Source organism: Zootoca vivipara, chromosome 3 (genome assembly GCF_965207765.1).
Source record: "Zootoca vivipara chromosome 3, rZooViv2.hap1.1, whole genome shotgun sequence".
Lineage (NCBI taxonomy): Eukaryota > Metazoa > Chordata > Lepidosauria > Squamata > Lacertidae > Zootoca > Zootoca vivipara.
In genome coordinates this window covers 32,121,747-32,135,422 of record NC_142586.1, presented here as the reverse complement: position 1 = coordinate 32,135,422, position 13,676 = coordinate 32,121,747, and the positions used below count along the sequence as shown (strand labels likewise).

Below are 13,676 nucleotides of genomic sequence, written 5' to 3'. Positions count from 1 at the left end.
TAAGGGCAGGAAATAAAAATGAGGAAAAGTGCTCTTCCTCATAGAAACATGGATATTTAAAGATAAGGAATTGGCAGACAAATAGACTAGGCCAGACTAGCCAATATGGTGCCCTTGGGATGTATGTGATTACAACTTCCACCAGCCCTAATCAGAAAGGCCAATTGTCAGGGCATGATGAGAGTTATAGTCCTCCCATCTGTCCTCCCTCCCTCCCTCCCTCCCTCTGCCAGGCACCACACTGCCTATCCCCAGACTAGTGAAAGCACTTTCAGGCTTTATGATCTTGCATCTCTAGTATGCATGAAGAGGACTGCATTTGCAATGTAAAAAGGTAATGGTAAAGGGACCCCTGACCGTTAGGTCCAGTCGCAGAAGACTCTGGGGTTGTGGCGTTCATCTCACTTTATTGGGCAAGGGAGCCGGCATACAGCTTCCGGGTCATGTGGCCAGCATGACTAAGCCACTTCTGGCGAACCAGAGCAGCGCACGGAAATGCTGTTTACCTTTCCGCCAGATGCTGTTTACCTTTCCGCTGTTTACCTATTTATCTACTTGCACTTTGACGTGCTTTTGAACTGCTAGGTTGGCAGGAGCAGGGACCGAGCAACAGGAGCTCACCCCATCGGAGGGATTCGAACCGCTGACCTTCCAATCGGCAAGCCCTAGGCCAGGCATCCCCAAACTTCGGCCCTCCAGATGTTTTAGAGTACAATTCCCATCTTCCCCAAACACTGGTCCTGTTAGCTAGGGATCATGGGACTTGTAGGCCAAAACATCTGGAGGGCCACAGTTTGGGGATGCCTGCCCTAGACTCTGTGGTTTACACCATGGCGCCACCTGCATTCCTATTTGCAATGTAGGGAGACCATATAGAAACAGAGAAGTGTTCCCTTCACCCCATGCCCAAAAAGGTTATGGGGAACTCCTGCCCATTTTGGGTTATGGACATTATGTTTGGAGTCAGAATTAATTTCATACTTTTGAAATACTAGCAGCGACTATTCCAATTAAGAAAGAAATGGTCAATATGGAAAAGTGTACAGAACAGCAATATGAGGTATAGCAGTCACTCACTGTTGAGCACATTTGAGGAGAAAGGCGTTCTAAAACAACTATTGAGCACGTAAACATAACTTGATCAATCACAGCACTGCTCCCAGTGTCCTGAACAAAAGACAGCGGCTGCCACAATCTTTTACGAAGCAGCTGCAATTTTGTTTAGGTAAATTAAAATGAGTCTATATTTTCTGGTGTTTTTAAAAAGGGCAAGCCTGCTTCTGAATTTGTTGTTTCAGCAAGAGCATTACGGTAGAAAAGCAAAGAAACAAGACAACATCAAGGTGGACTCCCTATGGATCAGTTTTTCATTGACTGGGATGGGGGGGGGCAACAAACAAGGAGCAGGCCTGGCTATCAAGATGGCTCCCAAGATATCAGATCTGTACATCGCTTTTGTCAAGTGACTAAACTCAGTTAAACCCGAACTGAAATAAATCTTTATGAACACAGGCTTAAACTATGTAGACATATCCTGACTCTTTGCTATGTAATTTCTGTTCCAATTTAACTCTCATTTTTCAGACTTGGGAGTTATAGTCATTCAACCTGTAAGCATGTTTTTTTTGTGTTGAATTCTGAACCAGTACATTTTTGTATTTAAAAAACTCCAGTCTGGAATAATGACAATTTGTGTCATTCCAAATTTATACAACTGTTACTAGCTCTTAATGAGCTCTTTTAGAACTTTATTTACAAGTTAAATTTATATTATGATCCTACCCATAAACAGAAATTGATTTGACAAATACACCAATTTATGGCTTGGTTTGCTATAGGAAAATTCAAGCCTATAGCACAAACGTAGGAATAGTTAACAGTAATAATTATGGTAATAAGCTATTATTTATGGGTTTCCCCAGCCACTCTGGGCGGCTTAAGCTAGCTGGCTAGCTATATTCTGTATCAGCTTACAAAGCTCTAATATAGTTCCACAAATACTAAATAAAGGTATTTAAATTACTCTCCAAACACAATGGGCATTTCCTTGTCTTTTCTTTTCATCACTTTGATAAAGAGAGTATGAACGTGGCGGGGATAGACATGCCAGCCAAAAATGAAAGTTTGCAAAAATGAAAGCAGGTATTTTCCAAGTAAACATCAGACCCCAATTTGCTGTTCTGAATTCATTTAAAAGTTTTGTCCATTAGAGACTGAATTTTAGTACTGACACTAGGAATACTGTGTAGATGTAGGATAGATAACAAGCATGTAGCAAAGTTAATAAGGGAGGAGTGGGGAACCTGCAGTCCTCCAGAGATTGCTGGACTTCAACTAGCCATGATGATTAGGGTGGATGAGAGTCCAAAAACATCTGCAGGGCCACAAGACTCCACTCCCCCCTCTGTAATAAGGAATCTCACTTGTCAAGGGGCAAGGGAGGTGCCCCAAATGTCTAAAAGGAGAGTATCATTTATGAAGAGCTGAAGACGGCTTTAAAGGCCAAACTATTTCTTTTTCCGTGGCTTTTGAAGGTGTGTGCAACTGTAGCTAATACTAAAAGTTCTGGCTGCAGACAGCTTCACAGTTTGATGTCCAAGCGCTACTCATGTTGTAAGGCTGAATTAGCAGATGTGTAACTGCAACAGAAAGAAAGAAAAAGATCATTTAAAATATTCATAATGGGGGTGGTGGTATTTAAAGTAATGTAAATAAGCTTTACATTGAAACTGCAAACATTTAAGAAAACAAAATAAAGTACTGGTTGTACACAGTTCACTTAAGCACAATCTACTGCCTTCTGCAAACAGAGTAAAGCAATAAATGTATCTGAACCATAGTTTTGTTACTGTAAATACAGAGTCTCTTAAAATATACTAATGCAACGTCCAGACTATCTTTTTCAAATAAGCAGTCACCCAAGTGGAATGTGGACAGTCAAAATATTTTTGTTAGGTTCAAAGACAAGTTTTTTAAAAAATGATACACCAACTCAAAATTAACTTTATTTAAAATACATAGCACAGATTGCTTTTGTAAACAAATCAAGCAGCATATTCATGAACTAGAAATTTGTTAGTAAAGTCAAACTCCCCTTTCCATTCTTCAGTGTGAAGCAAGTTCATGTAGGGTGAAACATATACTGTCAACTGTATTTTTAGTAACTACTCTGTTGAAAAACATTTTCAGATTTCCTGGTATGGCTATACAAAATACATGATTTCAATTTAGCATATATAGCCATTTAGCATATTTTAAACTATCTAGCATTTAGGGGGTAAACGACCCTTTGTTTTTACAGACACGAAGAAGGAAACTAATTCTTAAAACTTTACAGGAATAAAGTACAACAAATGTACCAATATTTAAGCAGTATATGTAGCTAACTACATAAGGATAAATTGTTAATCAACTGTAAACACAGATGAACTGAAGTAGGTATTGTAGATTGGCAAACATGGAAGACCCTGATTCCTACAACAAATTCCACACTAAGGGCATAACTAAAAATTTCTCATGTCAAGGACAATCTGATCTTCAAATTCTAAAGAAGAACTTAAGCAGGGGCAAGGGGAGGAAAAAGAGAATTACCCTCCAAAAAAGTAAAATGTTTAAGTGTTGGACAGAGATGGGGAACCTGTGGGAAGGCAGTAATTTTTGATAATACTCCCCTCCACCTGCAACCCCACCCCCATGCCCTTCAAAAATATGGTAGCCCCAAAATCCTATGAAGCGGATTTAAGGAGGGGCAAGATGGACAAGGAATCACTGAAAATTTCCTTCCAATAAAATTGTGTTTTATTCTTCTGTTGGAAGCCGCCCAGAGTGGCTGGGGAGACCCGACCAGATGGGCGGGGTATAAATAATAAATTATTATTATTATTATTATTATTATTATTATTATTATTATTATTATTCCAATTCCTCTGCTGAATGCCTTCTGTCAATAGAGGACAGCTCTGGATTCCACCCTTGGGCTGCAACATGATACAAACGCATTGGAGAACACATTCATATGATTATTTTGTTAGTATGGATCCAATCCACCGTTTAATGTGCACATCTGTACTGCGGCAATCTATTCCTATGCAGTTTTTAATGACATAGTATGACCTCTGTTCACATCATTCTTCTGAAAAGAAACTTCACAAATTTCTCAGTGAGATACTCATAATTCTCAGTAGGATATTCGTAATTCTAAGAGAAACAAGCCCCTATCACACATTTTCCAAGTGAGAGTGGTTGCCCACAGCCATTTTACCCGCTTGCCTCGCTCCACTTCCACCTCTGAGCATCGAGCAAAGGTCTGAAAGGGAAAGCCAGCTATATTTGTCAAGGTTTCTCTACATGATCAGAAGGCCGAAAGTACAAGCTGACAATCAAATGGAAGGAGACTGCACAAGTGCAACTGCCTACCCCCTTCAGGCATTTGTTCAAATGCAGAGATAAGATGTGGAGCTGGGTGAGTGGACCAGCAGTGTGGCCTCCCTGTGGTTTCATCATGTGGATCCACTTTACAGAATGTGAAGGGCGCTACAGTTTTAAACCACTGCCGAGAGCCCCGGTACAAAAAGTAATGTTTCAAGTTAGAATTGAGCCTGAAAGGAAACTAACGTAACTGGATTAAAAAGAAAGTAGTAGTATCACTGCAAGTGCAGACTACTAGATGCACTTTTCCAAAAAAACATTTTTAAAAATTATTCTACAATGTGAAGCAAGTTATTAATGAACTAACTTAATTATCAGGTGGCAAACAGTACACCATAAGTGAAAGTGGCTCTATTCCAAATGTAAAAAAGAACCAAACTATAGATAGTACAGTGGTAAGCATACTTCAAAAGTATGTTTTTATATATAGTACGTTTCCCTTTATGCATATATTTTCGGCAAGCAGAAAATACCCAGACTACACATTTAAATTCATTTTAAATAGAACATATTACTGTACATTGTTTAACCAAACTCAGCATTAGTTTTAACAACCAAAATGAACACATATTTCTGTGTAAATGTTATTTTAATGATTCCCTGCTGCACACATGCAACACTACCCAATATCAATAAGAATAAGGCAAACTCCTGAATGCAAAATTTATGCATGCCCATTAGGGCTGCTGGGATACAGCTTTATTCACCATGCTGAAAATGCCAGCTTAATTTTCCTACACTCCATAATTTCTACTTATCAGAACCCGTATTATTTTGAGGAAGAAGTCATCAAATTATGCGTCTAATGGCAGGGACTAATTTTACATTGTTCTAAAGTCAGGCATCATTTATTCTGTCAGCAGCACACTATAATGCATAATAAAAAAGCTACTAAAATTTAGGCAATGAAGACCCAATGACTCCCCCCCCCACTTGAATTCTATTGAGTGCATGGTTAGATGATCTTCCAAAACAGTATGGGAAGTAGTAAAAGGAGGACTTGCCCCTTTCTCTAACAGAAAGACCCTACTGCATCTCAGATCCTAGCATGAATGGAAACAGCCCTTCATTTTACGCAGGGACAAGTCTGGGTCCAATCCATTATGTTGCCAACAGTACAAGATCATCATTTGAATATGCAGTAGGCAACTGGTATCTTAAAAACCACATGTTGCATCCAACTAAATAATTGCATAATGTCTTCCACAAGTGCAACATAACTTTCCCTTCCTCTCCTTCCTCCACATTCCAGAGGGCAGATTTGTGGACACACAAGGGAAGAAAAGTTGTTCCACACATGCAATTATTTTAGTTGAATACAACTCCACAATTTTAAACAATGCCCACAAAGAAAGGTGGTAAACGTTTTCATCAGAAGAATGAGATACCACTGTTACTAGCAGTTAGGTGTCTATTAAATTACAGAAACCTTTTTTTTAAAAAATAAAAATAAAAATTTCTATGCACAGAATTGCTCAGTTCAGACATCATGTTAAACCACAGTTTAGCATAACAACAAGCTACAGTGAGGTTTAGGTTCACACTCTCTCGCCCCTCTTGCTTCCATTGTTGCTTTTCTATTGCTTGCCCTGTTGTCCAAGCCAACAAACTGATTAAGGTCTATTATGCTTGTTAGTCAACTTCAAAAATGGGATGTGAAGATATTTGTTTAAATCAGGCATCCCCAAACTTCGGCCCTCCAGATGTTTTGGACTACAATTCCCATCTCCCCCGGCCACTGGTCCTGTTAGCTAGGGATCATGGGAGTTGTAGGCCAAAACATCTGGAGGGCTGCAGTTTGGGGATGCCTGGTTTAAATGAACTATAGTTAACTTCATCACAGTTTAGGGTTAGGACAACACACTAAACTGTGATTAACAGGAACCAGAAGTGAATAAGTTTCCAATTTCCTCAGAGCTACACCAGGTTTTTATCACATTAAACTATAATTTGCACGATGTCCAAACAAAGCCAATGAATGTTTCCAGATGCCAACACTGATGTGATAAATCCATTTCTTAAAATCCATTCTTTTCATAAAAAGTGTAACACAATAAAAACCTAAAATACCAGACAAAATGGGCAGTTTCAAAGTGTTATTATTTTAGATGATTACCAATAAGAATGGGCATAAATTATTATTATTATTAGTAGTAGTAGTAGTAGTATTTGTACCCCACCCATCTGGCTGAGTCTCCTCAGCCACTCTTGGCAGCTCCCAATCGAGTGTTAAAACAATACAGCATTAAATATTAAAAAACTTCCCTAAACAGGGCTGCCTGTCCTTTGGACCTATGAAACCTATGAACAGAGTTCTTTGGATCTATGAACAGAGTTCTTTGGACCTATGAAAATAATATCTTTAAAGGTTTTTGTTTTTCAACTTATTTTTTTTAATAGGATCATGCTGTTTTTATCATGTGACACAATTAGTGATGAGAAATACAACTCCCCAATTCTTTAACTTTTAAATAATGTCAGGGAAGCATAAGCCACTAAGTCATCCTGTTTAAATTTTTAGAACTTCAATACAGTGGTACCTTGGTTTAAGAACAGTCCGGTTTGAGAACGATTTGGTTTACAAACTCTGCAAAATCAGAAATAGTGTCCTGGTTTGAGAACTTTACCTCGGTCTAAGAACGGAATCTGAACAGTAGAGCGGTGGTGGGAGGCCTCATTAGGGAAAGCGTGCCTTGGTTTAAGAACAGTTTTGCTTTAAGAACGGACTTCCGGAACAGATTCAGTTCATAAACTGAGGTACCACTGCACTTGTAAAGTGTGCCATTTTCAAGTAAAGTTTTGAATATAACATTTTAAAAACACATTAAGTGAGCTTGATTTCCTAATCAAACATAAGTGAAGCAATTTTATTTCCTGATCAAATATTTCGGTTCAACTACTTTTCACTACTGGGGGAAAAACCTTTTTTGAGATATTTAAATACCATGTAAAATTATTATTGTCTACTTTTGGTTAGTTTTGTTTACTAAATATAAGTCAAATGTATTAATCAGAAACCAATTATTGCAACATCAGAAAAAAGCCAACTGCATTCTTCCAAAGAACACACATCAGTGGATAGTATAAATAAGCTAAAAACATATCCCAGAGAAAATTACATACCTTCGTCAAACAAACATCATTGTCACTATCCCCCATACCAAAATATTATGCATCATGTTTATGCAGCATGTTAGCTATTCAACCAGTTGGAGCTATCATTTATTTTTCACTGCAGGTCCCACAGAAGTTGTTCAAAGTTGACCAGCGGATTGCCTTGTCTTTTGTGAGAGGGGCAGCAGGAAATGCTCCAGAGAAACCTCTTCTGCATATCTATTTTGCAATGTTGCGACATGAAGCACATTTACAGTACTATGCCACAGACGGCACAGAACACAGCAATTATATAAACATGAACAGACTCAAACTATTACGCTGGGTAATCACAGCTCATCACTTTTTTGTTTACCCTAATTTCTTAAGAAAGTGTAGCTCAAGAGCCTATAATGTTGGAAACTTGACAGGGTGCTTTTGTGGTTGATTTAAAAAAGATAGTCTGGGTGCTAGACTCCAGGACATGAAAAGCAGGTATCTGATTACTGAAATATCTGAACAACAAAAACATATACCTACATACACACACACACCTGTTGCCATGTGGTTTTCTGCAAAACCCACACTGCTTACTAGGTACCCAAAGACTTTTGCTCTCACTGGGAGATAGGTGATCCGAGCTCTCTCGTTTTATAGTAGAGATATTATCTGGAATGAACAATGGAGGCTCATCTACTGAAAGGCTTCTACTGCTTCTCCTCTGTCGAGGCTGAAGATTCCTCTCTAACTTTCTGAGTTTCAGTTTCTCTTTTTCATCCTCTTTCAAATTATCCAGAGGCACACCTGCGGAATCTCTTTTCCCTCCTTCTTCTTTAACACAATTATTGGTTTTAAGAACGGGGTGTTTCGGTAACTGCTTCTGGTTGTGGTGTGCCAATTGCCCCTGTTTAGGATATGCTGGTCCCGACACTGTGTGTGATATTTCTTTTGAACCCGCATGATGGCTGAAAGACTTGTCGCTTGCTCTCTCTGTGGACACCTTCCGTACCTGTGGTGAGATTTGGCCCCGTGGAATGTTTTTCCCTAACAATTGCAGAGGCTTCTTTAAGGCAATTCCAGATTCGCAGCCCTGGGCCTTCACATCTTTATCTGCATGTTTTTTCTTAACTTTCACTGGCTTATGAAAATGCTGGAGATCCCCACGCTCCTCCACTTGATGTTTCAGACTTACTGAAGACTGGCTGCAAACAGATGACACAGTATGTGTTTTGTTGTGTAGCTCTTGGTTTACGGAAGCTGTTTTCTGTTGGGCAGCTGTAGTTTTGTTTTGTTTAGACCTGGGGTGCTTGGGCTTCAAATTTTTTACACATTTTGATGAAATGCCAGTATGCCCATCTTCCTGCAAGCCTGGTGACTCATGCACTCCCATTTTTACACTGTCAGACTCCTGATGTATAGCTTGGACTGGAATGTACTGAGCAATACCATCTTCTAAAGTATTTGTTTCTGATTCGGCAGAAGTGGTATTAACACCTTTTGAATCAATCTGGTCAAGTTCCATGCTACCTAAAGGAAGATCTTTCAACTCAGCCTTTCTAGAGTCATCTGAGGGCTCTTTTTCGGCATCTGGCAAGCTGATCTGATGAGCTGGCAAGCTTGAGCCACAGGCAGGCTTTCCATCTACAAAACTGGGCTGAACTGAAGGGGTTTCCTGAATTTCACTTGCACTCTCATAAGCTGTTGTAACAAAAGGAGTATCAGCCTTCCCTGTTTCCTTGCTTTCCTCATCCAGTTTAGCTTCATTCAGCTCCTCAGTTTTAGTGTTTGCCTTTTCATCTGAAGGCATTTCAGAGGTGAATTTATTAACCATGGTCTCATTCCCTTCATTTTTAACTAGACTGCTATTTTGTATTTTATTAGTTTCTGTAAAGGCAGATACTTCCAAACCTACTCCATCACTACCATAGGGTAGCACAACTTTTGTCACGCTTTCAGTTTCTTTAGTTGGGGAACTGGTCCCTGGTAAGTGAGAAGAATTCCCTACTTCATTAGCTGCTTCCTCAATTTTTGCCTGATTAGGAATTTTATGTTCACTATCTGCTTTCACTTCATCTGAAGTTGCACAACATGCAACCCATTCTGCATTGCTAGAAGGTGGTGGTGGGGATACTTCTAGTGCCTCTTGTTCTTGGCAGGATTCATTATGACTGTGCTCAGGATCTCTTGAATGCTCTTTGGCACTACTATTTTCCGATTTAGTCTGCCCTTTATCCTGCTGTTTCAGTCCTCCCTTTTGAGCAGATCCAGACTTCACAGCTGATTTTTTGGGGTTAACAGATGGTGACGCGTTTGAACGTTTGGCTAGTGTGCTCTGCCGCAGACTTCGTACTGGTTCTATTAAAAAGACAAATGAAGTGTTTAGTATTTTTATCTATTTGCCAAATAACAGACAAAAGGAACAATTCTGTACCTGCTTACCTGGAATGAGCACAACTGAACTCAATGGGACTTACTACTAAGTAGGCATGCATAGGATTGCATCGTAAACTAAAAATAAGCTTATTCGTATAACTTAACATTGTGATCATAAGTTTATCTTAACACATTAACAATTCCTCATTATCTCTGTGATGACGGTTGATGGCAAATAATGTACTTCCACTTAAAATATAAATCTGAAGCATTTATAAGTGATAAAGGTGATAAACACAAGAAGAAAGAATATATACTGGTATAACTATATCTAGGTATCTGAATGCGTTCACTCAACAGTGAACCAAGACTCCAATACACTGATCAGCCCACACTAAATCAAATGCACAGATTTGCTGTCTATAAATGTGAACTTCCTCAGAAGACCTACCTTGCGTCATTAGACGTGGAGATTTTCTTGGCGATTTGACTGACGTTCCATCCATTTGGTCCCTCAAATTCCTGTTAGGTGAAAGATCATCTTCATCAATGGTACGGCAGGCAGTTTCCTTAACTCCTTCATCCATAATATCATCAAGTCCAACAACTAAAAATAGAAATAAAAATCCTAAACCTTAAAAGTATCTATTAGGGCTGCAGTCTCATGAAAGTAGCTGGGAGACTTAGACTAACTAAAGGGAAATGATGCACGGGGAGGGGGCACAGAGAGAAATAAGACTGAAGGGATAATTGGGAAGCATGATATACAAACTATCCCACTGGGCAGGTAAAATAAGTAGTCGTCCAGAGCAGTATATTTCTCATACATGGTCCTTGAGAAAGAGTCATAGCCAATTTTAAAGGACTCACATTTTATTGATTTGCCACAGGAAGTTCTCAGTCCTTAAATGATCAGCTGTCCCCTCACTGTCCCTTCCCACCTAAGAGAAAGAGAATTTAACAATGGAAAGAGCTGATCCAAAAGTGACAATCTCCTTTACCTTTTTAATTTTAGAGATTTGCTTTTAGATTTTTAAAACCCAGAACATATTAATCTGCATCATGAGAATTATTAACAGATGACTCGCCTGCTAAGCTCCCAGTCAGAAACTGAGAACCATAGCCTAGGGCTGCAGCCCTCTGCACACTTAACTGGAATATGCCCCACTGAACTCAGTGGGATTTATTTCCATGTAAAAATGCACAGGATCAACGTTCAATGCCATATTCCTACCCCGTTACTAAGGCCAGTTCACACATGAAGAGTGTAAGTCAGGCCTGCACAACTTCTGTTCGGCCAAGCTAAACAGCCCTCCGGTCATGTGACCTGCAAGATACTCATCAATCAATTCATTTCTAGGATTGAACCCTCAAGCTCATCCATGGAGTGACTAGACCCACTCTGTTCCCTGTGGTGAATGCACTGGCGAAGCAGACCCCTCCCTCAAGAGTCAACTTTAACAAGTGGGCAGGATTGCCCATGAGGCAGGTGGGAGATAAAGGTCTGTGTTAGACAGATGCTCCGAGAGTATATCAAAAAGTTCCTTTACTATCCTGGGTTGCAATTCATCCAGCCCTGATGACATAAACTCGTTTAAAAGTAGCTGGTGCTTTTGTCCTTATGTTTCTTTTTCCTCCTGGCTTGTTATTTCTAGATAGACTAACTACATAATCTACAAAATACAAGTCCTGTAAAAAAAAAGAAGAAAAAACATACACCAAAACAACAAACTAAAGGAGACATCAGACTATCACACTTTCAAATATGATTACAACTGCCAATTAATCCCAATGCCCTAAAAAACTTTTAATTCTAATCCTTCTCCAGCTTTTCTTCCCCTACACGTGACAAAGCTGTTGGAGGTAGTGTGAACATTTCCATTAGCACCCAAACAAAAATCTGTTTCACTTTGGCATCTTCCTACCTATGCTAGGATTCACAATTTTATTTAAGAAAGTCATAACAGCCTTTGCAGGCAAAGCTAATCCTTAATTTGTTTATTTGAATTATTTATATGCTGCATTTAATGGGCGATATCCAATCCCGTCATCCCATTTCCCCCCTCCTCCCCTCCCCAAATCTGCTTTGAAGTGCTAGAGAATACCCCAGAACACATCTGGGGACAAGTGGGGTGGCAGCGGGGAAGTCCTTTTGTGCTAGTAGAAATCATTGTGCTTACAAGGCAGTTCCTTTACACTGGATACAAGCCTTGTACACAAGTCAGTGTAAACAAATACATTAAAACTCATTCAACTTCAGGCCAAAATAAATATATTAAGTTATAGTGAAATATGCCAAAAAATCTATACTTCTCTACAAAACTGCCACTTTAAGAATAGTTTCAGCATGTATATCTTTCCAGTTATCTTGATACCTGCAGTCATACTCCATCAATGTCATATCTACCCTAGGAATAAACAACTGAGAAGCCCTAGGCTAAAACTGGCCCCTTAAGGGATGCCCCTGCTCATACTTCTATTCACTTTGACCTGCATTTTTTTTTAAAAAAAAAATACTACCCACGAGGATAAAAGGAAAGAAAGGAGAACAGCACAACCCCTTGTGTCTCCCTTCACTTTCATCTTTACCAATCTGAAGACTCAGAAGGAAGAGGTAGACTTTGAAATATGGCAGCAGAGAAAAATACTTCTGCAAGCCTCCGCTATCCAACAAGGATGGGTAAATGGAGTTCTCCCCACCCTGCCCTACTGTTTCAGTACTGTGAAGTAAGCGGGTGAATAGACTTGTCCCCAGGCATCCTACATTCCTCACCATAACCTCCATTTTAATTCACAGGAACATCAGTTGCTATCTAATGTTCTGCACATTTTTGTAAAAAACCAAAAAGATACAGGATGAAAAAATCAAAAGCAACTGTTCTGAGACACCAGAACAAATGCCTCCTAACTGAAAAATCCCGCACATGACAGCGACTTTTAATGAAAAGGGGATTTTCATAATTTCAAAGCCTTCTGAGATGCAACAAGACAGAAAAACATAATGGGTAAGAAGCACTTGCCGTTACTATCTTCTAGAACAGACATCCCCAACTTTCGGCCCTCCAGATGTTTTGGGCTACAATTCCCATCATCCCTGACCACTGGTCCTGTTAGCTAGGGATCATGGGAGTTGTAGGCCAAAACATCTGGAGGGGCGCAGGTTGGGGAAGCCTGTTCTAGAATAGGTGAACAACAAAATGATTAGGACAATAAAGTAAATTAGTTGGATTAGGAATCACCACACGCATAATTTGGAAATATTTAAAATACAGTTTGTTCCTAATAAAGGAAGTAGACAGTGAACCTGATATTTCATCAGCTCTGCTGAGAGACCAGCTCCACTGAGTTATTTCCATTCCAGGGGGTCTCATAGGAACTACCATATAACTTAAAAATTTGGTCCTGAGTTACTTGTTTTCTCCCCCATACCCCAATCCATTTTATATCATGTCTTTTAAGTGTAAACCTACGGGCAATGACTTGTATTTTTATTTGATTTCATGCAAGCCACTATAGGAGCCTTCTGAGCTGAATAAAAATGCTTTAAATAAATATACATGCACACAAACGCCAGAAAAAAGTAATATGCCAAAACTCCAAAGGAAAGACAGGCAACATGCACTGGAAATGAAGCAACAAGGGGTGAATTCCAACTACCAGAAATCTGACAACGTTAAAGAAAATGTAGTCATAACAAAGAGCCAAGTTTCTACAAGTACTAAATGGTTATACTTTGAAAGAACTAAACATGGAACCAGTAGAAAGCAAGGCATTTCTAGCCA

The 13,676-nt window shown here is 39.4% G+C and overlaps 1 protein-coding gene across 19 annotated transcripts in view; it reads right to left on the bottom strand.

Annotated features, from left to right (window-relative positions):
- PHF3 (PHD finger protein 3) overlaps nucleotides 1–13,676 on the bottom strand; it is a 49,602-nt gene that overhangs the window by 21,341 nt on the left and 14,585 nt on the right. For 9 of the 19 annotated variants that reach the window (XM_088665827.1, XM_088665824.1, XM_035109689.3 and 6 more), the window contains 2 exons: nucleotides 10,346–10,501; nucleotides 8,076–9,876 (listed from right to left, as the gene is read on the bottom strand). In XM_088665827.1, the coding sequence (XP_088521953.1) occupies nucleotides 8,076–9,876; nucleotides 10,346–10,501 (1,957 nt within the window). Of the gene's footprint in view, nucleotides 1–8,075; nucleotides 9,877–10,345; nucleotides 10,502–10,764; nucleotides 10,836–13,676 lie in introns of all 19 variants that reach the window. The other 10 variants (XM_088665828.1, XM_088665835.1, XM_088665831.1 and 7 more) reach the window with 3 other exon arrangements.